The sequence below is a fragment of the Megalopta genalis genome, chromosome 9 (assembly GCF_051020955.1).
Source record: "Megalopta genalis isolate 19385.01 chromosome 9, iyMegGena1_principal, whole genome shotgun sequence".
NCBI lineage: Eukaryota > Metazoa > Arthropoda > Insecta > Hymenoptera > Halictidae > Megalopta > Megalopta genalis.
In genome coordinates, this window is record NC_135021.1 from 9638649 (window position 1) to 9664148 (window position 25500).

Below are 25500 nucleotides of genomic sequence, written 5' to 3' on the forward strand. Positions count from 1 at the left end.
CATCGAGGCTAGATAGCTCCTGAAGCAGTCCGGGACATTTGCAACGTATACGAAGAAGGTGTCATAGGCGAGTCTACAGCACGAAAATGGTTTGCGAAATTCAAAAATGGCGATTTTTATGCCGACGACACGCCCCGCAGCGGAAGACCTTCTAAATTCGACGAACAGCGTCTCAAAGCACTTTTGAAGGAACGATTCTCAATCATCTTCATTCAATGGGATTTGCCGAAAAATTGGGAGCCTGGGTGCCTCACGAGCTTACCGAAAACAACAAAGAAAATCGCCTCTGATAAAAACGCTACGAACTTATTCCTCAACCCAATAGTTTGTCGCACTGGGTAGGTAGTAACCTGGGTAACCTTGTAACGATATACGTACTTGGTTGAAATGTTCGAAAGAGAATCAGTCTCGATTTCGCTAGCCTTCCTTCGTCAATAACTGACTTGAAACTAACTTTTTAACCCACACACAAACACTTTAACTCACTAAACCCACTTTTTAGTCGCGTATGGACCCTCAGCATACCCAAAATTTCCTTGAAAAACGCTAGTGGGGGTGTCCATATGTGCCCTGGTTCCAGAAGGTTCGTCATCGTACCCCTTCGAAGGTACTTGTCTCACGATATACAGAGCCAACCCGCCGGTTGATATCAGCTTGGCGTACGCCTTCAGGAAGAAATAAAAAAAACGTTAGGAAATTCTCCGTACGTTACAGAATCAAGAATTATCCGGGAAATAAAGTTTTCGACCTTATCAGTACGGTTAACATTTGCGAATTCCCTACATCAATTATTACATCTACAACCAGGTCAAAAAATACTCCACTGAATTTCACGCAAACCCACTGGTCAACACCACCACTACTTATGATCGTAATAAAATTCCTTGCAGAATCAAAGTCGAATTTCCACAATCATTCATCCATGATAAAAAAGCCAAGATCTGTTTCGCTCCACCCAACGTGTGGCTGGCTGCAATTTAATGTTACTCTGTCTGATTTCAAGGCTATCTACCGTCGCATCAGATACACAACAAACGAGAAATCAAACAAAAAATGTTAGCCATAAAACGCAAGAAACTGGCAACCATGTATGCAACTGCTTTTGCAAGCTTCCAACATCCAAGCTGCTACAACATTCACTTTACACGGCCATTGCACACAACTATATAAAGCTTTTTCTTATTACTATCTACTCTGACCACTTGCCATCTAGAACCTTCAATAAAATACCTTATCAAACACAAACACATCCATCATCACATCCAACAGCTGCTTTCCAGACCGTAAGCTCATCAATCAGCATATCTCATACACTGCAAAATAACACAAATTCATGCAATCTTTTCAAGTGGAGTCCTTTTTGAAAATTTGTTCTCTGAATCAAATTCATGTATTAACCTTTTGACAGATAAATAAAAAGGAATTTGATGCATCCGAAAAATACTATTTAATTTGGTTCAACTGAACAGTTATGTGCAAGCTGAGAAAGAGAATGTTTTATTTTCAAATATGCATTACTGATTTGTGGATGCAACTTTGTTATTGGTACTGTCGAGAAAATGGGAAGGTGGGCCATCTTAAACATTGTAAACAAATCAGAATCAACGCACGAGTGAAACAACTAAGTAATCTAATAATATACTGCACGGTATCTGCCGAAAACAGCTCTTGACGAGTTAGGAATGATGACATGAAATAAATGACGAACCCAACTCGTTATTGTATGTCAAAGGGTTAATAAATAATATCCTTTACTTCCAGTAGGTAACCCCATCTCACTCATTTACTCGGTGACACCTGATCACACCGACAGGAATAGGTTTCACAACACAAAGAATTCAAATATTTAAAAAAAAACTAAAAAACGGGCTTAGTTTTAAGTCAGCTTCCGATGATGGAATACTAGCGAGATTGAGTCTGATTCTCTTTCGAACATTTCAATCGAGTACTTACATTGTTACAAGTTTATAAGCCCCCGCCTACCCAGTGCGACAAACTGGGAGAGTGACCTAGAATCTGCGATACACTTACACGCATACAGTTGTATTAGACTGAAAACTTGTACTATAGTATCTTTTACCAGTCTATCAAGTTGCCAAATTCAATTATCCCATTCCCTGATTCGAAGCAATAGTCGGTACAAATCCACAAAAATGTACAGTGACCCATAAAAGTATTCGTATACCTTTTAAAACGCAATAATTATTTTAAAACTGAACTAAATGACTTGAATTTTTTAGATGATACAAGGACTAGTCTACTAGGCGATGACTGAAATGATTTTTTTTAAATTTTGCTGTTACTTGGAATGACAAAAAAATCTCTCGTTTTTTATTTTTTTCTATCTGAGCCTATAACGAAAAATTAAAAAATGTCTTTCGTAGATCTCGGTAACTTATATGCATCTTGAAAATTTTATCAAAATCGATTCACGTTGTTACGAGTTACAACAAATTAAAGATCGCAACAATCGCAGTTTTACCACGATATTGACCAAAAACTGTAAGAAATCTGCAGTTTTTTAAATCCTTCAACGCCTGTAGCTCGACCCTGGGTTAATCGATTACGATCAAATTTTCAGCACGCATATAAGTTACTGAGATGTACAAAAAGCATTTTTTAAATTTTCGTTATTTTAAAACAAGGATTTTTAATTTTTCCTTTTCATTCCAAGTAATAGCAAAATTAAAAAAGAAAAGGTTTTAGTCATCGTCTAGTAGACGACCCATCTATCATCTAAACAAAATTTACGTCATTTAGTTCAGTTTTGAAAAAGATATTGCGTTTTAAAAGGTGTACGAATACTTTTGTGGGCCACTGTACCTTCACCGCTTGAGCTATATTTTCACTTCTTTTTTGTAAAAGTTACGAGGCAACCAAACTCTAAATCTCTATCCGCAATCGTTACCGATTGTCAACAACTATAAAAACGAGCCGTAAGGCTCGAATAATCGTATCTCCTCTTCCCAAATTGTCCATTTTTGTGCACAATCTGAGCGTCAATTAGAGGAAATTTATAGTACACTAATCATACACCGTACGAAATCGTAACAGTAGAACAGTAGAACAGCAGTAAGAATTATAATCTAAAAGCTCCATTTGCAATCTTGTTGCCTTTTTATCGAGATTTAACGGAGATGAACATCACTTTTTTCCATATTACCTACGTTCACCCTAATATTTGCAAAAATTCTAAAATATTGTATGTAAAATTCTAAAATTCTTGGATGGAATAACTGGACTAGTGTGCACTGAATTTGTAGTTTGTAACTCCATACTGCTTTTGCAAGCTAATCTTTCGTGAACACTATCGCCGAAACAGTTGCTCTCGTAATTTCTGCTACACTGAACAAAGTAGAGTAAAATAGGAAAAGGATGAGCTCATCATCTGAAACAAAAACTCGTTGCAGCTAGGATAGAGCATTATTTTGAATAACAATAGTAATACGTATATGTATCGGGTCAGTTACCATCGTAAAGCCTTCGTAACACGGAGTGAACAAGCCGGCAAGATTGATTATTGCTTCCGACTGACTTCTCATCATTGCGAATAACACCAACTTTTGCATTTTTGGTGGTGTACGATACCATAATGAATTGTATCTGATTCATTCAACACCGTCGGTACATTATTACCTTATTATTATATAATATTATATATGATACCGCATTGGAAGCGAGTGTTGTTCACTGTGTTATTTATTCATTATTCGCGATTTATTATTGCCATTTAAATATGCGAACAATTTTCAGACGAATAATTCAGAATTAATTTCCAGAATTATTCTAATTTTATAGTGCATGGAATTAGAGTGCACCGTTTATTTAATTCACGAATAATGTTACACAGGTTTTTCACTCGTAAATATTCCTTTTATGGATCGCGTTCACCGTTTTGCAATTTACCGGACTGACAGATTAAAATTGGTCGTCTTTTATTCAATTTTTAAGATAAATTTATATACTTTGTTGTTTATTTATATTAAATTAATGAAGTATACAGAGTGGATCACCATATATTGCCAACTAGATTTACTTCATTATTATTACACGTGACGAAAAATGTTTCAGATGAAGTTGAATCGTTTCGAGAGGGGCACATTCTGATGATACTAGTTTTCTGGTAGGTGGACGTGTAGAGGACATATAAATGTCATTAACGTTTTTTTTTTTAATGGAATCATATATTTTTTATTACATCAGTTGATGTATCTTAATATTCTTTAATGTTTTCGTGACTCTCTCGTCAATATTGTGCATTCAATGTGATAACTATTTATAATACATTATGCGTCATATCATATTCAATAATGTTATGTTCACAGACGAAGCAACGTTTACGAAGAATGAATCCATGAATGGATACCTAAAACCGGGTATATTAGATTCAGCTTTACATGTGCACTATCACTGTACCAAATCTCATCAAAAAGTAAGCGTCAACCGTGGAGATCTCTCCTACCGATTTGTGGCGTGTTGTTCCATTTAAACATTCATTCGTTTATACAGCTAGGAGTTGTGAGCAATTTATTGTCTCCTGAATAATTTATTTTATATGAATTATTTTGATATATTTTGAATTGAAATGTCTTCTCTTTAAAATATGTATGTGTGCACAGAATATACCTATTTAGACTGTGAAATTAATTGCTTTTAGAGTTATCGATTAAGTTCAATCATTCAAAGTATAACCTACTCCACCGCCAAACATTCTTGCAATTAACAATATTTATTTGTAAAATAGTAAAAACGTCACTGATAATTAACAGATAATTAACCTTCATTAATCTGCAATAATTACCTATAAAATATCATTAAATTCTTATATTCGGTGTGAATTATACAATATTATAAATAGTTAGAAATAAGTGAACCTAACTTGCAATGGGGTGAATGATATCTGTGAAAAGAACAATAAGACTTACGAAAAGGTTAATTTTATTTGGAAAAAAGGTGAATTGCGATCTATAAAAGGATTAATTTTGAGTACAAGACCTATATTTTGTTCACAGAAAGATCTTTTAAGCAGAAAGATACGAACTTACGTTTCATGGAAAAGTTTATGACTGCTGTCCAACAGTAGTTGCGCACTATAATTATTTCCCCAAATGAATGCCGAATACGCCATAACAAAGTGTATACTAAGCATCAGAGCATCCATATCCCCCGCCTCCGTAATGTTCATAAAAAACTGTGACACAGGAAAAGCAGTCTTGTTACACCTCCTTCGACAGAAGGACAAAAGTATTACGTGATTAATTTTTAAATTCTAATTTCTCGATTCTAATAATACTTACACCATATAAATTTACGCCGAACCCGACAACAGCTACTGATATTAATATGAAATACGTCACCATGATGTCGTTCGAGTATCTTTGCGTATAACTTTGTCCAAGAATTGATAATGTTCCAGTATGTCGACCATCAAAGGGGGCAAAATGAATAAAACACGGAACAAAAACATAATGAAACGTATACCAATAATATTTGAATATCTGAATAATATTTGGATGAAGGTACCAACAGAATAGCACGACGGTGCATTTCTATAGCTGACCGTATGTCAATTATTTTCATTGTATCTGAGGTCGCCACTGTGTTCACCGCGTTTTGCATTCGGTAACTGAGGACAGAAAAATATACGAAACGCTATTTTCACATAATACATCGCAATCAACATAAATATTATGCAGTTACTCATACGGGTTTATGTCATCGTGTCAGCGATTATACCTCAAACGTAGTTCCCAAACTCACTATGCCCATGGACCCCTTCTTATAGCAAAAGCCTGACCATGAACCCCCAAGTGAAATAATTCTACATAACTAACAGAAAAATCGAAAAATTACGAATATAACTTTGATGTCTTGAACGGTTTATGATGAACGGTAAAAATAAAACATAAATAAAACATTTTGATATTTAAAGTATTATTTATTGAAATTATAACTTCTGTTTCAAAATATGAAAACACTATTTTTTCCCATGATATAAGATTATTTATGTTCAGCTCAGTTTGTTAGTAACATTCGTAAGTCTCTAGCACTAATTTCTGTAATTAGTAATTAGTAATTAGTAATTTCTGTAATTACTAATTTCTTAATCAACAGTTTCTGTACAGACCTCCCCTGGAGGTCCGTAGGAATCACTTTGGGAACCACTAGATTATATGTATACAGGGTGTCCTAAAAGTGTATCGCAGTCGGGAAATGAGGAGTTTCTGAGGTCATTTGAAGTAACTTTTTCCTTAGCGCACAAATGTAATCCGTGGCTTTGTTTGCGAGTTATTGTATACTATTTTCGGCTTATTAAAATCATTAAAGAGGAGAAAGAAATTCTCAAATGACGGCTGTTTCTTGAATCTTCTCTAAACACGAATGGGCAGCTATGAAAATTGAAATAATATCATTAATTCAAACGTACCTGGCGATTTTCAACATTCCACTTATGTAGGTGGAAAAAACAGCAAGTGATCCCTCCGTACATGTCATTGTTAATAAACCATACATCGTTGTCAATGTTATATGCCAACAAGTAAACGCGCTCTGCTGACTTCTCTCTTTATAAAAGAATCCCAAGAGATTTAAGAAATGAAGCTGAATATCCGAATCTATGAATGTAGAGATTCCTAATGTTCCAACTAGACATAGTCCGCCGGTACACATCATAACTAGAACCCGGAATTATGTTGCATTAGAATACTTCGTATGTAAAGAGCTTCGGTTAATTTCTGCAGAAATAACAGAGACCGAAATGTAATAAATTAAAAATATTCATCATCGAAATGATGCAGAGTGCAATATCACAATACACAGGGTGTAGATTCTAAAATCTAAACACTGCAGCATTATTTTAATCTTTTCGCTGCCTCATGGCAGAGCTGTTCAACAGCTGACCCGTACGGACAGCGATTTTCAGCTTAGAGCAAACACCGATCGGCGGGCTCTAGGACCCACCCCCAAGGACAATGGTACCCCTTCCTTATCTCCTCATGAAGCTCTCCACCAGTAACGACGCGTTATTTGGCTGAAGACAGTGACAGAGACCGACTGTACGTTATGACAAGATTGAATGAAATAGAATGAGTATCGCATGATAGATCGTCATATAATAGATCCTAGTAGCATAACCACTAACCACATGACCCCACTTCGCTAGGACGTTTGCCCATAGCTTTACGCTTAGCACTTGCCCACCGCAAGGCCTGTTGATCAGATCTGCTTTATCCATTCATTTTTTTCATAAATGCATAAAATTCGTAGTCTATAGGTCAAAGATATGCATAGTTCTTGCGCGATAAGAAGGTACCATTGTGTTTACATTCCCCTTCTTACTAGCTGCCCCATTGCCACAGCTATCGCTCGCTATTGGCCTGTTACGAGTCGAGGGCTAGGCAGCTTTGCGTGGCCGAAGGTTTGATGCGTTTTCGGAGTTTTGGTAAGAAAAATACGTGGACTAGCCAATATTTGTCTCATCACCCGGGCGCCACTATAAGGATAGGCTTTCATGAACTAACCAATATCTGTTTCATCATCGGGGCATTACTGGGTAGGTAAGGTGACGGGGACTAGCCGATATCTGTTTCATCACCGGGGCGCCACTAGTAGGATAGCGTGGACTAGCCGATGCCTGTTTCATTACCAGAGCACCACTATAAAAATGTCTCGTAATACGGAAACGAGGGGTAAATAGGGTTGAGATCATTTAATGTTTTCCTAAGCGAAAATTCAATCTGCGGCTTTGTTTACGAGTTATTAACGAAATTCATTGACTAATCAGAGACGAGTGCGCGAATTACAACGTAGTCGATCACACAAGCGTAACGTGCTTCAATCAATGAACAAGTCGCGGAGCGTGAACTTTCCGATTGTTTTTTACCACGTGACAGTGACAATTTTAAGAAAAACGCTGTTTATCCTTATTTCAGAATGTCTGAAGAGTATATCTAGAGCTATACTTCATTAGTATTATATATAGCTTATACTTCGACATATAGAGAGAAGAAGTTTTGTTTCGAGTTGTAGAGGTTTTTACAGCTGTGCGAAAGGGAATTTAAAAAATGTTTGTTTTATAGAATTATTGAAGTACCTACTGTAATAATTTGGAAATTATAGTAGAACCTCGATTATCCGGACTAAGCAGAGTGACACGAATGTTCGGATAAAAGAACAGTTTACTTACAATTAGTTACAGTGCCAGGTTTCATCGTTATTGATTTTTACAGTAAATTGCTTTCCATATGGGTTGCCTTAGATCGGGGATTTGCGGAATTTGGGATAAATTAATCCCGATTAGGGTCGAAATAAAATTCTTGTGGATAATGAGGACACGGTAGACATGTGATATTTGATGTCAAAAGCTGCAGAGGCTTTGAAATTTGTACATGAGGAGGTAGCCAAAAAGTTACTGCTTTTTGCTATAATCTATAAATTGTAGTATACCCGAAGATATACTTCTGCGAGGATTTTTTCCTCTCTAGGGAACATGAAAGCTAAGGTGAGAAATTGATTGGTCCCCGATGACAGTATCCAAAGTGCTCTGACATAAAAATCCCCTAATTTTGGTATTGTTGTACCCAAAATTAAACAGTATCAATTCTCTAAAACATGAAGCGAAGAAGTTATTAAAGAAATTCTTTAGTTTTATAATGAAGACATTAATTTATTTTATCGCATTTATTTTATACTTTTTATATTTGTTATTGTGTTCTCCATATGAATAGATTCAATAAATCTTTTTAATTTAAATAAACTATGATTTGCAGGATAATTTAAAGGATAATGTCTATGTAAATAAATATATTTAGAGGTAGTGGGTAAAAAAGTTCTCCGATCGCTGCCTCAGATCGAGATGATTCTATGTAAAATCTATTAAACTAATAAAGCATTCTGATATCGAAGGGAGATTATAAAGTAGAACTGTGGTGACCCAATTAATGTCAGATAGTTACATGAGATTTTGGTATCAAAGTTTTATTCCAAGTGTATTAATGTTTGTGTAATCGTAGCTTAATTACCTTTGTTTGAACAATAGTATTTCGAATGGAATATTTTAATGAAATACTTCTACTAATGAGTGATAGGATTATGTTCTTCATCTTTGATGTGCAAAATGTTGTTTTATTTTAAAAGTATACATGTGTTATATGTAGAAGCAATGCCGTATTCTCTCCATAACTGGCAAAAAGATATATACCGTAACTGACAAAATTTTATCACCAGCAAAACAAAAGATCGTGACTTGTAAAATTTTTGATTCTTTTTTATGAAACTTTCACCATCGTATTCGTCTCGTTATTTCCGATTAAGTTGACATCAACACGATATATTTATAATCATAATAAAAATCATAGTAAGAATTTCATTGACGAAAAACCAAAAATAAGGAATTTTGATTTTTTAATTTAAAAGACTAAACTCACACGTGATTCCTTTAATATTATATTTGCCGATCTCCTCGAACCTCATTTCCTTTTTCTATTTCATTCGCTAGCTTTTTCCGCGTGCGAAACACTACAAAAAATATAGTACCGCTACCATAACTGCAACTCTGCAAACTCGAAATTGCACCAATTATTGAGTGAATACTGTATTACAATACTCATTACCAAAATAAAGCTGGACAATGTGCTTTGCTACTATTGAATCTTCCAATAATATTTCCAATTCGACTGGATCTTCCACTTCGGAAAAATTTTTCTTCATATTGTCAAACATAAATTTCGTCTAATATCATAAGAAAAGAAACAGCGAGATTATTAAAATTCTACATAGCAGATACAATAACATTCATATTTGTTGACATATAATCTATAAAAAATGTCTACTTCGAAATCCAAATATACTGTTCAAAAAATCTACAGCATAGAACAATTTTGGTTAAATATTGGCCAACTTTAACTGACAATAACTTCGCGAAACATCACTGCAGTGTGATAACTTTTTCTTTAAATTAAAGTTTGAAACCCTTACTGTAAGATACTGTTTCTGGATTTTAAGTTTGATGCATCCTCATCACTGTAACCATGCGAAACCATGTTTGTCATATTGTAAATTGCCAAGTTTGACGAAACGCGTAGACTTTATCAGTGGTACATGACAAAAATGCATGGTTACTTTAAAGTGGTGTAATATTGCAAAAAGAAATTGTAACCACGCTTCTTCTTGTTATATTAAAAGGGAACGATCAAACTTTATTGGATTGTAAAGAGTGTCTCTGAAAAAATTTGTATAAAGTTCGTGCATTTCGTCGAACTTGGCAATTTGCAATATGACAAACATGGTCTTACATTTAAAGGGTTATAGTGGTGAGGATGCATCAAACTTAAAATCCAGGAACAGTATATTAAAGTAGGGGTTTCAAGCTTTAATGTAAAATGAAATGTTATCACATTGCGATGATTTTTTGCGGAGTTACCGTCAGTCAAATTTGATCAATATTGAGCAAAAATTTTGTTATATTATACTATAGTTTTTTTTAACAGTGTGTATGGGGAATAGTGTAATTAAACTAATGGTGTTCTATTCGTCCAAATCAAAACGAAAGCGTAATTTTCTCTGACTTACCTGTGGAAGTAACGCGACAGAAGTAGAATACCGTAAAAGGTATAACAATAACGTCAGTCCGAATGATGTCATCACAACTATTTGATTCAGAGACAATTTAACATTTGTTGTTATGAATATCTGAAAAATATAGCTACTATATTATTATATTCTATTAAAAGATTTATATCTTTTCAGGCATAATAATTCATTCAATACAATGGTTTTTTTGGATAAAAAAAAATTGAATATTTAAAACGGGATCCATTCTTTTGAAATGTTTCAGTAACGACTATTTCTGGCAGAATTTGTTTTTAAAATTCTCCTATTGCCAAAATGTACGAGCACGATGCGTATTTTTATATATATATATATACAATTATATATATATATATATATATACAATTGTATACTTTATACGAATATTGAAAAATGTAAGCAAATAATATAGTATTATATACATTGTAGTTCAGCGTTTCCCAAACTCTGTCTACTAAGGAACTTTAGGAATCCTGAAATTCTAACAGCTCGGCTATTTTATAGATACCTTCAATGATGTCAACCGATCCACTTAACTAAATACTAACTAAATACCTTTTCAGGTTATATTATACGTTACGTGAATTTTGTTAACATTTCGACACTCTATCTCACACGTATAAATCATTATGATCAACATCGTCACGCAAAATTACAATTAGGATTACTATTCACCTTTTTAGATATATTTCGCAAAAATTTACTTACGTATTTAAAAATTATTAAACGACACATTATTGATGTTTTGCATTTGTTATGCCTTAGTTAATCATGATATCCACAGCATATTCACGTGAAAAATATTTAGCTACATATTGACTTCTGCTATGTGAAACATGGTCCTTGTTTAATTCCGTTGTACTCTGATTATCGCAATAAATAATTGTTTGCATCTTTCAATATTTTAGAAAGAGCTATATGTTTTAAAAATCTCCTTAGTTATATTATTGCGATACACATCTCAGATAATGCCATGTATAGTTAGGTACAGTAAATTCTCCCTAGAAAGCCCGGAGCTCGGAATTGAAAACGGTAAATAATCAGAGGGCACTCAGTCGCAATTCTTCGTGCCGACATCTTTAGTGCGCGCGTGCGCGCCCATGTGTGTGAGCGAGTGAGAGAGAGAAAGAAAGAGTGATCGAAGGTGTACATTAATACAAATACATTGTGATGCTAGAATAAAAACGATAACTTAATTTTTTAATTTCTAATTTTTCATACATGAAATTTTTTCCAATTAAAATGAGACCAAATACGACATGCATTAGACCATATCAATAAACATGGTACAATAAATATATTGTACGTAGCATTAGTAAAATATAGAAGCATTAGAAAAATACTAAAGGCAAGGTCAAAAAAGGTATGTATGTCGTTCAAAAAGAAATAGTTATGCCATTGCAGTTATGTTATTCGGACGACAATTCGGAGGCCACATGTGATGATTCAACGACAATTCGGAGGCTACATGCGACGATTCGACGACGATTCGGAGGCGACATGCCATGATTTGACGGAGATTCAGTGGAACGAGCCTACGCGTTTGACAGAGAGTGTGAAGGAACAGTTTACTATACTTTTTCCATTGTATTGTCATTTTATCGGATTTCTAGTTGGAAATTACAGAAAGTAATATTAAAAATGCATGGAATAATATTATTAATCCTGCTAATGATTGAAGCTCTGTTCCGCTCGTTGGGATCGACCGCCTCGCGTCAGCTGAGCTCGCCTCTCATTGGTCACTGGTTTTCGTTAATAACTCGTAGACAAACCCCCGGATTGCATTTTCGCTAAGGAAAAAGTTAACATAATTATGGAACACCTTGTATATCATGTTTGGTCTTATTTTAATCAGAAATCTGTCAGCAATACGTTAAAAAAACTTCAATTAAAAAATGTTACAATTAAAAAAATTCTGTTATTGTATTATGAGTTATCTTCTGAGAATTCAAATCAAAAGAGCCATGTCGCGTGCTGCGCCACACGCTTGACCGACTCCGTCAAATCTTAGTATCGACATAGGAATGAATTACATAGGCGTAAGACTAGCACAGGGAATTCCAGAGTACCCGAAATTTGGCATTCTAAGCAGAATTTACTGTGTGTGGATACATGTAATCTAACATCTCTGTCCGAAATTACTATCTAAAACTATTGATAATATTTTATCGAGCTATTTTACGCGCAGGTCAATGATAAGAAAGTCTATTAATAAGCTTCCGGCAAGTAAAGTGTTAAAAGGAAAAGGTCGATTGTTTTATATTAGAGTAACGATAGTGACACCGAATAAAATTTACATTTTTTTTCCTCCAATGCCACAATCATTTTCCGTTAAGCTGTGTGAAATAAATATGTATTCCTAAAACTTACATTGGCTTTTATCACGAATATTTTTTCTTTTGTACTTACAGAATCTTTTCACGTGATTTTCATTCACGTAAAACAAATCCACGTGGAACGGAAATTCGCGTAAATTGAGAGGCGGGTGTGTATGTGCAGAAAAATCAATACAAAACAGTCTTCTGATTTCTTCAAAAAAATTTCTAGAGAGGTCCAAAAATTAACATTTTAACTAGGATACTTCCTTAACATAATAAATATAACAAATGCATCACATACATTAAATTTTAAACTAGATATAATTTTTCCATGTTTTCTAAACTATATGATATATAAATTATTATGAACACGACGTTATGATTTTGTTCTGAAAAGTCCGCTGCAAAAATATCTTATTTTTTGGACGTCAAATTCGAATATAGTTGTTGCATAAGAGATGTTACGAAATGCTAACACAGAATCTACGTGTACAATTTAGAAGTGATTTTACAGAATATGAAAAGATGGAAATAATTATGTCTGGTATTCACACGGTTATAATAAACCCAGCTAGTGGAATGATCCCTTGAAGGAATATTCTATTACAAATTGAACCTTTATTACCTGGCTCGCTATGCAGGTGAAAGTCATCACAAGATAAACGAATCTTTGAATGTGTGTTAGGATAGATTTGTCGTAGGGCCATAGACCAATGAAGCACGTCAAAGTATGATAGAATTTGTAGTTTCCATTGAACACTTCCATCTCTGTTCGGTGTCGAAGAACGTCTGTATGAAAAATCTGTGGCAGTGTCCAACTATACCTCGTCACCATATTTTATTCATGACATTCTACTTTTATTTCAATTACCTGTCGGTCTCAGAAATTGGCAGTAATTTGTTCGAGTTATATAGAACCGTCTGGAATCGATCGGTTTGATTAGTGAACTTAAAGAAATGCCAGAAAATATCGGACATTAAATTCTCGAAATACGTGTATTGTAACATGCTATTCATACTTGCTCTGTCTATCTTCTTTCTTCAAGTGAAATATTCGCAAAATTTTCTTTTCGCATTAATCGGATTTTTTCACAAATATGTAACTTTGAAGTAGTGATTTAAGATTAAATGGATCTACTCATAGAGAACTTAATTGATTGAACAATTTCAACGAAAAAAGAAATAGAAATTTATCTCATTTTATAAGTATTGTCATAATTTAGTTTGTGGGTGAACAACATTCAGAAGAAATGTATCCACCAATAATTCATTAAATGAAAATCAACATTTTTGAACACACAAAAATGGCTCGAGACAGCCACAAGTAGAGAAGAAACTTTTTCAGGAAAGTCGCTTCTCTACCTGTCATTCATTGGGACAGGTTAATGACTTGGTATGTGTTATTCAAGATATGTCTCTGGAATGACATTCTTTACAAAAATTGCAATCGAAATTATCGACGACCGATTGTGGCTGTACTACCGAAGGAAAGTATTAATAATTTAACACTGACTAACGTGCACAATGATTCCCTTACTGTGTATTCCTACAGTTACATTTCAGTCAGAAGTGAAGCTTTTCAAGCGAAGCATTTCATTCAGCACAGTCGATTACTAGTGACCAATGGTGTAAGATGACAAACAGTTGAAGTATGAAAAACGTTCTTCGACTTGGCGTTACAACAATGCTTATGGGGTTTCTTGTCCGACTTTCAGGAATACTGAGATCGCTCAAAATTAGTTGGTTTGTGAACTACAAAAACTAGTGAATTACGAAAGAGCGCAATACAAAAGGTTGGTTTCATTTTTGTCTTATAAAAACTTTAGGCCAAATGTGGCCCATACGAGAGCCGACACAAATCCGAGAATGATATCTTGTGAACATACAGTTGCCCGTAAAAGTGTTCCTACATCAGAACGAAATTTGTTTAATTCAATTTTATTAGTATTTGAATACCTTTTTTGGGGGAAGTGAACATCCTCCTTCTTTATATTTTCTTACAATGTATTGTATTGTGAAATGTGATCTACTATCCATGCTTGCAATTTGCATTAACGATTTTTGTTTCTTAAATAAATTAATAATCCTTTCCCTGTTCTTCAATAATCGTTTCTCTTCGTTTTTGATTGCGATTCATATTTGCGAATTAATTTTATAATCGAACTTATTGCACTCGTTGCTAACAAACTACTAAGGCATTCTATCGTTAATATTCAGTATTCAGATGTTTCGGTTTGTCATTTGTTTCGATAATAGAGCATTTACGCAACTTATCCTGCAACTTATCCCGCAACTGTACGAAAACTGACCCGATATTTATAAAAAAAAAAGGTTCGTGTTTATTTACTTCTATACAGTTTTGGAGATTAAGAAATATTCTTTATTATGTGTAAACACATTCCGAAAACATTATGTAAATATTAATAAAATTGAATTGAATCGAAATTGAATTGAAATTTTATTATGGTATACGAGCACTCTCTCTCTCTCTCTCTCTCTCTCTCTCTCTCTCTTGTGGCAACTATGATTTTTTCATCTATATGAAAACACGAGATTGTTTCTCGACGCGGTGGTTTACAATATATTTATAGTATCAAATGCGTACGCATAATAGTATGAATGGTAGCGGACTCGCACTTCAAGCGCGTATTGTATTAACTATTCAGGGCACATTAGGACGACCCTCGCATCAATAGATTTTCACATCACACATGAGGTACTATTTTTAATACGTCTTTTTTGGTCGGTAGTATCTAAAGTAGTATCTAAAGCAGTTGATTAACTATCTCGAAAACTATTGGAGTCAGAAATATATAGTTCAAATGATAAAGTTGTATACATTCACTAATGAATCCGCCTGCGCAATTAGATTCTAGAAAACGATATGTTACAAAAAGAGTACAATTCTGTTTCTTTTTCTAGTTGAATATTAACTGATTTTCTTGTATATCTATGCGTGCTTAATTGTTATTCTTAATATTCAGTCATCTGCAATGCTATCAACACAATACTGAATAGTGCATGATGAAATAAAGTTCATGTTGGCGCAATTTTTGGCGCAAGAGAGTTAAACGAGAGGAGAGTACACACTCATGATTTTATATATAGGGAGAAAAGAATAAATTGCAAGACATCTAATATATTATAATATAATATATTACCATGTTTAATTTTATTTAAGATTTACATTTAGATTTACAAAAACTGATAATTGACTGTAGAAATAACCTCATTTTTCAAAAATATTAAATTCGCACAGCTTTTACCTGAAATTTTGACTGTAGTATCTACATGCTAAAACATTTATTTTTGTCAAAGTTAAACAATTTTTATAAAAATGTTTAAAAAGCTTATGAAGAACATGACATCATAAAAACACATTTTCAACGTTTATATATCACGTTCAGTACTTGATAAAATACATAAAACGACAAAAATGTTTAAAATTATATAAAATGCAATTGATATAAGTGATCTTATTTAAATCTTATATTTTGATATAAGTGATTTATAAATAAATAATACAGAATGATATTAAAGGACTAAAATTAAATTACCAACATTCAGTCAATTTTCAGTAACAATGCCAAATGATAACATTTCGATGACAACACCAAAACCAAAAATTCATACCAATCATTCAAGTTTATTTTGAAGAGCCATACCAAAGAGCTTTATTCGTCAACTCAAAGGTCTCACGATCATATACATATACCATACGTTAGTTCGGTTTGAGAGGACGAATACGCAGCAGTTTTTAAACTGCCGAATGCGCAAGTAGTATGCCCGTTTAGCATCATTTAGACCAGACGAATTCCAGCGACAGTAGACCTGAGGAAGTTCTTAGTTGATGCACCACAAGCACATGATGTTGATGGATGTGCTATGACCTTCTCAATCCAGCGACTTAGGATATCGATCGATGCCATAATCCGGCGAATAATTTGATTCAATTTTAAATTTTCCATGTCAACCCACAGCTCCGTTGCAGGAAATCTCGTCTTTTGAGAAAATGGAGCGCGAATTTCTCAACACTGAATAGGTATACATCCAATTAGTCAACTCAGGGTGACAAAATAATGCATTGGAGATGTCCAGTTTACTCCTACACCTCGTCTATGATAACACATTGGATGTCCAGTCTGCTCCTATACCTTGTATATGATAATACATTGGATGTGTAGTCTACTCCTATACCTCGTCTATGATAACACATTGGATGTCCAGTCTACTCCTATACCTCGTCTGTGGCTTGGATTCCGACTGTATACTCTGTACTCTTCTCTTAAGCCGCCTTACCATATCATGTCGTGCTCAGCGTTATCGATAGTTCACGAAAAAAAGGCACGTTAACAAGAAGCAAATATCCTGTATATTTCATTTTTACTATAAATGCTGAATATATTATTTGGAGACAGTAAGCTCATATGATGCGAACATTTTAATGGTGAAAATAGTATTTATGAAACATGTGCTAGAGAAATACGATATAAAGTGTAATTATTTTTATGGACAATTGAGAAATTGTTTCTACTAATTACATAATTAGTGATGGTACATATATAGAAATAGTTTTATTCATTTTGTTTTGCAGATGGGTATTTACAACATAAATAAATTTATAAGGTTTACAGTGCTAGCATTACAAAAAGAGCATTGCATGCATTGCTTGTACGAATCCTAAGTCTGTGATATTGAGTTGTTGGAAAAATAATTTAGGTTTTTTTGTAAGTTATCTATTTGGAAAACCGAAATTACATTTGCAGCAACCCAACAGATACTATCTATAATAGTTAAATTAGAGTCATTCCAGCTTATCGAATCACCGAGGCGAAGTTTATAGCTGAAAATTCAGAAGAGATTACACATCAGATATCATATCTATAATTATAACAAAACATTATTTTATAATTCCCTGTAACGGTTGAACACATCATCTTACACTGCGGGAAACACATCAGGGGAAGAAGACAAAACAACATAAGAGCTCCTTTAGATGATATACTGAAAAACAATAGGACAATCCAAATCTTGCTACATTATTTGAAGCAACCAAATTATGCAATCAACTGTAAACCTGACTTTGAGTCGCTAATAACCCACTCAGTGGTTGATGCTACTTGAAACGATGGATATAAAAAAAAATCAAAACCTCATTTACGAAGTAGAGGTATACAATCATACATCATTATTCGCATTTAAATCGCTTGCTTCACTGCAGGGCTGAGAAAAAATAGTTTTTTTGGAACAGTAAATAGACAAATAGACTATAAATATTTTTATCTTCTCATAAAATATAGAAATTGGCAATATATTATGACAACCCAAAGTGCTGTGCCGCCGGAAGGGGACTCACGAAGTGAAGGTGCCATGAATTGAGCGAGGGAGAATCGCAATTCCGGAGAGAGTTTCCAGAATACCCAAGGATCGAGCAACGGTAAGTCGAACTCAATGATCTTTTGCTAACTTTCGCGAGGTCCGTTTGCGAACCTCTGACTCCTAGGAAAAAGCAAGGAAACTTACACGAATTCAAAGCGATAGTTCAGATGAATTTTGAAATATGTTCTCGTGTGGCTATTTTTACACAACGTAGTTTAAATGATAGCTGGAAGTATCTATTTTCAAACAGGGTAGATTAGGTTGCAATAGAATGACGAGATCATTTCGAAAAATTGAAGATAATCAACCTCTGACGTGGTGAAATCTTTACAAGAGTTAGAAGGAAAAGTTCAGATGGATTTTAAGATACGTTCCCGTAGAGCTATTTTTATGCAATTTAGCTTATATAAAAGCTGGAAGTGTCTACTTTAAGACAGGGTAGATTAGACAGAAATTATACAGGGTCCCATAATTATGTCAACGCCCAGAAGGGGATGATTCCTGAGATCATTTGAAGTAACTTTTTCCTTAGCGAAAATGCAATCCGCAGCTTTGTTTAAAAGTTATTAACGAAAAACACTGACCAATGAGTGGCGAGCGCTAGACGGCCGAGCCAATCAGCGGAACTGGGCTTCGTCCACTCGTAGGCTCGGCCCGTTGCGCCAGAATATATCTCGCCTCTCATTGGTCAGTGTTTTCCGTTAATAACTCGTAAACAAGGCCGCGGATTGCATTTTCGATAAGGAAAAAGTTACTTCAAATGACCTCAGAAATCACTCTTTTCCAGGTGTTAATATAATTGTGGAACACCCTGTGTGCGACGAAAGCCAGTGGCGCCCTGTTCTCGTTCTGACGCGTGATCTATATTGGCAAACCCACAAAGTTTGTTGCGGTTATCTCGAAAACTAAGACTGTGTGACCGGTACATGCATAGGAAAAAGTTCTTCAATATGACGTTCTTGACAACATATTTCACGATCATTGTAAGCATGCAATTTAACCACGCACAACTATGCGTGTGCAGGGTTATATTAAGGTTATTTTAGAACCTGTAATGAAAACACCGTGTCTTCCCTCCATTTAGTTTGGACATCATTGGTCAGAGCCATGGATCTAAAATTCTTAGGTCCATAATGTAGGCATGTTAGCAAGAAGCGGTTATTCTACATATTTCATTTCTACTACGAGCACGGACGAAGTGTAGAACAGATCACTCATGCAATATATTTTTATCACAAACGAGGTCTAGAAGTAGATCGGACGCCCAATATATTATCACAGACGAAGTATACCTCGTCTGTGTTACAACCATGTTGGAACTTGATAGGTGCAGAAGAACTGCCAACAATAACTCTCTACGTTACCATAGATATGGTCAATTCACATGTAGTAGAATCTTTTCGAAAGCAGTTTCAGAATATCTCGTCAGATTGCACTACAATGCAGAATAGTAACTATTGCTTTGTAGAATAGCAACATGTTATAAACTTTTGTAGAATAAATACATTTCGGTCATTTAAAACAAAAGAATCAAAGAAACGGTTTCATTTATTTACATATACCAAATCTTTAGACCAATTATCTTTTATTCTAAAATCTTTATGTATCACGTCTATCGCCAAATTATTGTGGTCACACATCTCTAAATGTAACTTATGTAAATCTGATTATATAAATTCGTTAAACGTTAGTAAGTAGAGCGAACGGGGAAGAGTCGTGTATTGTTGTTGCATATAGACAAGAGGGTGTATGACACAAGGGTTCGAGGAATCTATGATAATCATTTTCATTCAACGTACAGCCACACATCGACGCGTTATCATATGTACTATATTATTAATAGCGGAGAGAGCGTATAATATTTCTTCGGGGGTTGATTTATGTGCTTCACCCTGATTTTTTCCCTGTTACTACATTACATGAACGATTATCGCATGACAGGGGAGAAAATCATCGAGCATACGATAATCGAATCAATCTGTCAATCTAATAATTAAACGCTCGCCAGCGTCGATCGAGGTTTCAATCGCGAATCTCACCATGCGCTGTCACCTGCTCGCCGATGCGTATCCCTACGAACCATTTCGTCGTGGCCGACCGATACGACTTCGATCTTGTAATTTATTCGTCGCGCGGAAAATTAATTCGTCGATCTTTATAGCAAGACTGACGGGGTAACAACCACCCCCTTAAGAAGTTAGTTTCGCGGAGTTTGACTCGCCCGACCCCAACGCACCTCGGGTGAACAACTTCCTGAGTATGCCACATTCTCGGTAAAATTGTCCTTCTTGTGTAAAAATAATGTTTGTCATTCGTTAAATATTTATTTCGAGAGAAATTAAGTTTCTAATGCTTTTATCTCACAGTACAAGTAGCAAACATACTATTTTAGAAACAACCATGTTATGGAAAATAGCTGGTTTACCAACTTTGAAAAATCAATTTGTTTGTCTCTCATTCAATAAACACAGTAACTATATCTCCAAAATTTCGTGTAGGAGTTCGTAAAAGTTATTTGTATAGACAAAACTTTAAACAGTGTTTCTCTCGAAACAATTTCTTCACAGCTTATCGACAAGATTAGCTGCCGAGATCATGTTTTGACGACTTCACAAAGGACTGTGAAATCAATAATGTTTGGAGTGTATGCAACGTAAACAAAATTTTAATAAATGAATTTGTGGTTGTTCCATTACCAAAGTGTAATAAAAATATACAAAATATCAGATTAATTTTCTTTGCTGTTTTATAAACAAATTCATGTATTAAGTGTTTTCTTTAAGCCTTTTCAAAAGTTTTATTTAAACAAATTAAGACTGAGACACAATTACTATTATTTCGAATATATGACATACCTACTGAAAAGATTTCACCGAGTTTGCTAATTTAAGCCAAACATTGAAATAATTTTCCGACTGACGGAAAATAAAGAAAATATCTTATGATTTATGAAATGGCCAATACTTTGACATGTGGGTTTTTATATTTAAGCTTTTTATCAATTTGTTATATTAAAATTTAGACAAACGGAAAATTTATTGAAGACTTATTATCAAATGACAAGTATATCAAACAATCATTAGGTTATCAAAAAAATTCGTTTAGTTGTCAAACTAGTTAAGAAATAATAAAACGTTAACGCAAAGATAATCACTTATATATGCTTATGTTTCCAACATTAAGCGCGCATGTTACAAAAACAACTTTTGAGGCAATTTTATAAATTTTAAGTAATCGTATCAGCCATATCAGAAAATAAGATTTCAAGTAAAACGCGTTTAAATATTCCCTACTACCAGCTCTATCCAAATATGTATACGGTGGAACCTCGATTATCCGATCCTCCAATATCAGAATCATCTCTTATTTAAATATTTCTTACATGTAGAAATATTCAATCAAAGACGAATCATATACAAAACAATAAAGATGACATTTGTCACTTCAACTAACTGTTCGATTACCTGAATATTTATGTCACTCTGCTTAACTCTCGGGTAATCTAGGTTCTACTGTACTGATACTTAAATGGCGAACGATTATGACAAAAATATAACTGTGCATGCTTAAGATCATTTATAATTGTATTTATCAATTTTATTGAACACAATTTTCAAGACAATTAAAAACATGTGAATATTTCCATTAGCTGCTAGAAACTTGATATTTAAGTAACAAATTATAATCTCTGGAATTTAAATAAATTCTCTTACAGACGCATTTTTAAATATATGTATATAAGTAATTGAAGAAAATATAGTAATCAGGATCGACTTTTTCACAGACCAAAATACTCCCCGGAAGAAAAGGACTGATCTCGAAATTGCTGCTTGTTTCGCGATCAAAGACTTCGACGATCGCCGTTCGGGCATCGCTCGGTAATTAGTGCGAACCTTCAACCTTTAACTCAGCAATGTCGAGCTGCGCGATTTTTCGTGGCCTGGTGTGCATTTGCCTGTTGGTTCCTTTCGATCGAGATTCCCATGAAACACGAGAGCAATGTGGTAAAGGCTACAGGCGGAAGAACAGAAGGCACACACAGAGGTTGGAAGGCGATGAAGCAGCGCTGGCGAGGGGTAGTTCGGTCACGAGAAGAGGGTGGGGACCGACGCAATTAGGAGAGAACATAAATCCCGCAGTTTAGCACATTTCCTCGCCGTGGCGGCAGATCGAAGAATACAAATCAATCGGCGTAACGGTCGACTGCGCATTTAATTTCCATTCGGCTTCTGATCCACATAGACAGAGAGAGAGAGAGAGAGAGAGAGAGAGAGAGAGAGAGAGAGAGAGATAGATAGAAAGAAGGGGAGAGTGAAATATATAAAGAGAAATAGAGAGAGAGAGAGAGAGAAAAAGAGAGAGAGAAAGAGAGAGAGAGAGAAATAGATAGAAAGAGAGAAATAAAGGGAGAAAAATATTGAGAGAGAAATAGAGAGAGTGAGAGAGAGGGAAATAGAGAGAGTGAGAGAGAAAGAAATAGTGAGAGCGCGCGAGAGAGAAATAGAGAGAGTGAGGGAGAGAGAAATAGAGAGAGTGAGAGAGAGAGAGAGAACAGTAGCCGGTACGAGACGAAAGACGTAGGGTGGAACAGAGAGAGGAAACAGACAAACGGAACGCGAGAGGAGAAACCAAGAGAAATTGGGAGGCCATGCGAATGAAAGAGGAGAGAGAGACTACGGGAAAAAAGAGTTTAGGATGGGAACTGTCAAAGAGGAGGACGAGGGAAGGACGAAAGTGGGTTAAAAGGAAAGGATGAGGGAGTAATTTGCGAACATTGACGCAAAAGAGATTTAGGACACTGAGAATGGATGATTGGGTGGAAGAGCGGGTGAAACACAACGCGGACTGTGATGCTATTAAATTTGACATGCAAAGAAGAAATGGGCGGGAATGATGGGCAAAGAAACGGGGTGGACAAATAGGATAAGGAGCAGCCAGAAATATCAGGAGGATCTAAGGAGGACTGATCTAATGAGTGTTAGAAAAATAAGTGCGCAAAATGTTAGGAGGTTAGAGCGGGTATTATGGACACCGATTTTTCGCATGATCGGTCACAATTTCTTTGAAACGTGAAATATTCTAATTAACCGTCGTTATAAATAAATATCTATTATATCTAGTAAAATATACAGGGTTATGTGAGTCACCTAAGATTTAAACGTCAAACATTGTTTCCGACGATACGTAAAAATGCCTGAAAAAAGAATTTTTTCCACATAGTAGCTACTATTCAGACAAAGTACATCTTTTTCTTGAGGTTATTTTTCCCGATACTAGAAGAAATCTGCAGTTTTTTAAATCTTTCAACGCCTGTAGCTCAACTTTGGGTTAACCGATTTCGATCAAATTTTCAGCACACATATGTATAAGCTACTGAGATCTGCGAGGCATTTTTTTCATTTCTGTTATAAGCTCAGATAAAAAAATAATTACGAAATTAAAAAAATTAAAATTAAACATTTTGGTCATCGTCTAGTAGTTCAGTCCTGATATTATCTAAAACAAATTCTAGTCAATTAGACCAGTTTTGAAAAAGTTATTACGTTTGAAAAGGTGTACGCTCAATTTTGTGAGTAACTGTATATTATATTGTCTTATATAGTCTCTTAAATGACTTTGGAAACAATGACACCGGGAAAGCAATGTTCATTTATTTCATAATTTTACATGTGGAATCATAGGATAGTAGAGTAAACTAGAAGATCAATAAATGTTGTATGGTATTTGTCTTTTTATTAGTTGTACAATAATTGATTCATCGAAGCAACACTGTGTATCTCTGACATTTTCATGCATCGTGATAATCAACAGAGCAATTTTACAGAAACTTTACGATTTATATCGTTCAATATAATAGCGTAAATCAAGGGTGGCGAATTTTGCAGACAATTTTTATTTTGCATAAAAATCCGCAACCATAAAAATCTTTATTGATTTCTTTATCTGCTTGCAACGAAGAAATAGTGATTAATTAAAGTATATAAATCGCGGTCATATAATTGCACTACCTAAAATAAACTATCTATTTATTCGTCGCAAAGATCACAGAAACGAAACGTCGCAAAGCCTTGTACGGCTCTTGCTCGAGAAGAAGTTCGTCACTCCTGGCGTAAATCATAAAGCAGCCTTGCCTCCTACGGCGAACCGCGAAAGTATTTAGATGCTTTTTAAATCGAAGTAACTTCTTCATAATTTGGCCAAGCGATCTAAATTTGTTGAGATATTAGAGGGACTATTTTATTAGACAATGGATGAGATGTAATAAAATGGATGTTGAAGTGATACAAAATTTTAAAAACTGAATTTTTTAAGTTATTTATCTGAGCCTGGAAGAACAAGCTTTAATAATGCGTTTTGTAGGTCTCGGTAACGTATGTAAATGCTCACCGAAATTGATCGATGCACAGTCAAGTCACAGGCTTTGGAAGATGTAAAAATCTTCTTATTTCTTACAATTATTGAACGAAAGTCTGTAAAACTGCGATTTTTGTTATCTTTAATTATTTGTACCTTCTAACAACGTCAACGTTACCGAGATTTTCGTTACAGTCTGATACAAAAAAGCTGAAAAACGTGTCTTTTTCATTTATACTTCGTCACTCCAACTATTTAGAATTTTTTGAAACGACTGTTTAGATATTTTATGGTAAACTAGTCCCTCTGACATCTTAAAAATATTTCAATCGCTTCGTCGAATTTTAATCGAAGTGATATCGACAAACGATTAAAAAATTGATTTAACTCTAAATCTATCAGACCGGTCAAATAACCGCTTTTTAAATTTTGAACAAAATTTTCTAAATTCATTTTCACTTTTCCTTAACTTACTGCAAGTCTTTTTTAATAATATATAGCTACTTAATTTTTCAATTTGTATCTCTGTTCTTCTTTCGTTTTTTTTTTATTAATCTTTATGTTCTCTATCGTTAATTACAAAATGAAATACGAAAAATGTAGAAACTTTTACGACGATATCTACACTAAAATCACAAACTTATGATTACTGTTAGTTTTTCGAAGGAAAATGTCATCCGATTGTGTTTTAAGCAAAGACCACATGCTTATGCACAGTTTGTTTCATATTTGCAACGCTAAAAATTCAATCTGAAATAATAATAGTGCATAAACTTCCAATTATGTGTATAAAATTTATAGTTGCAAGTAAAATTTTAGGGTAATGAAAGTGAACAAAAACTAAAAACTGTTGAATATTTCC

General features: G+C 34.5%; 1 protein-coding gene and 1 long non-coding RNA gene across 5 annotated transcripts; one reads left to right on the forward strand and one right to left on the reverse strand.

Annotated features, from left to right (window-relative positions):
- Positions 1 to 1136: 1136 nt before the first annotated feature.
- On the reverse strand, positions 1137 to 13692 carry LOC143260001 (uncharacterized). Of its 2 annotated transcripts, XM_076524419.1 has the most exons (10): positions 13531 to 13667; positions 12997 to 13130; positions 10570 to 10689; positions 9612 to 9729; positions 6428 to 6674; positions 5528 to 5626; positions 5298 to 5388; positions 5046 to 5191; positions 3471 to 3603; positions 1137 to 3388 (listed from the first exon to the last, which is right to left on the reverse strand). In XM_076524419.1, the coding sequence occupies exons 3-10, from the start codon at positions 10639 to 10641 to the stop codon at positions 3341 to 3343; spliced, it is 954 nt and encodes a 317-aa protein (XP_076380534.1). In that variant the 5' UTR covers positions 10642 to 10689; positions 12997 to 13130; positions 13531 to 13667; the 3' UTR covers positions 1137 to 3340. The 2 variants fall into 2 exon arrangements, with proteins under 2 accessions (XP_076380534.1, XP_076380533.1); XM_076524418.1 differs by lacking the exon at positions 12997 to 13130 and having other exon boundaries at positions 13531 to 13692.
- Positions 13693 to 13904: 212 nt separating this feature from the next.
- On the forward strand, positions 13905 to 24017 carry LOC143260004 (uncharacterized). Of its 3 annotated transcripts, none has more exons than XR_013034075.1 (5): positions 13905 to 14698; positions 16886 to 17632; positions 17708 to 18075; positions 18206 to 18342; positions 22069 to 24017. It is a non-coding gene; the product is annotated as an uncharacterized LOC143260004 (long non-coding RNA). The 3 variants fall into 3 exon arrangements; XR_013034076.1 differs by having other exon boundaries at positions 13905 to 14554; positions 14621 to 17632; XR_013034074.1 differs by having other exon boundaries at positions 13905 to 17632.
- Positions 24018 to 25500: the final 1483 nt, after the last annotated feature.

Coding starts and splice junctions, on each gene's coding strand:
- LOC143260001 (XM_076524418.1), bottom strand. CDS start 13,671: ATGGAAGTGTTCAATGGAAACTACAAATTCTATCATACTTTGACGTGC. Junction 10,690..13,530: donor TCACCTGCATAGCGAGCCAG/GTAATAAAGGTT, acceptor TATATTTTTCAG/ATATTCATAACAACAAATGT. Junction 3,389..3,470: donor GTTACGAAGGCTTTACGATG/GTAACTGACCCG, acceptor TTTTTGTTTCAG/ATGATGAGCTCATCCTTTTC.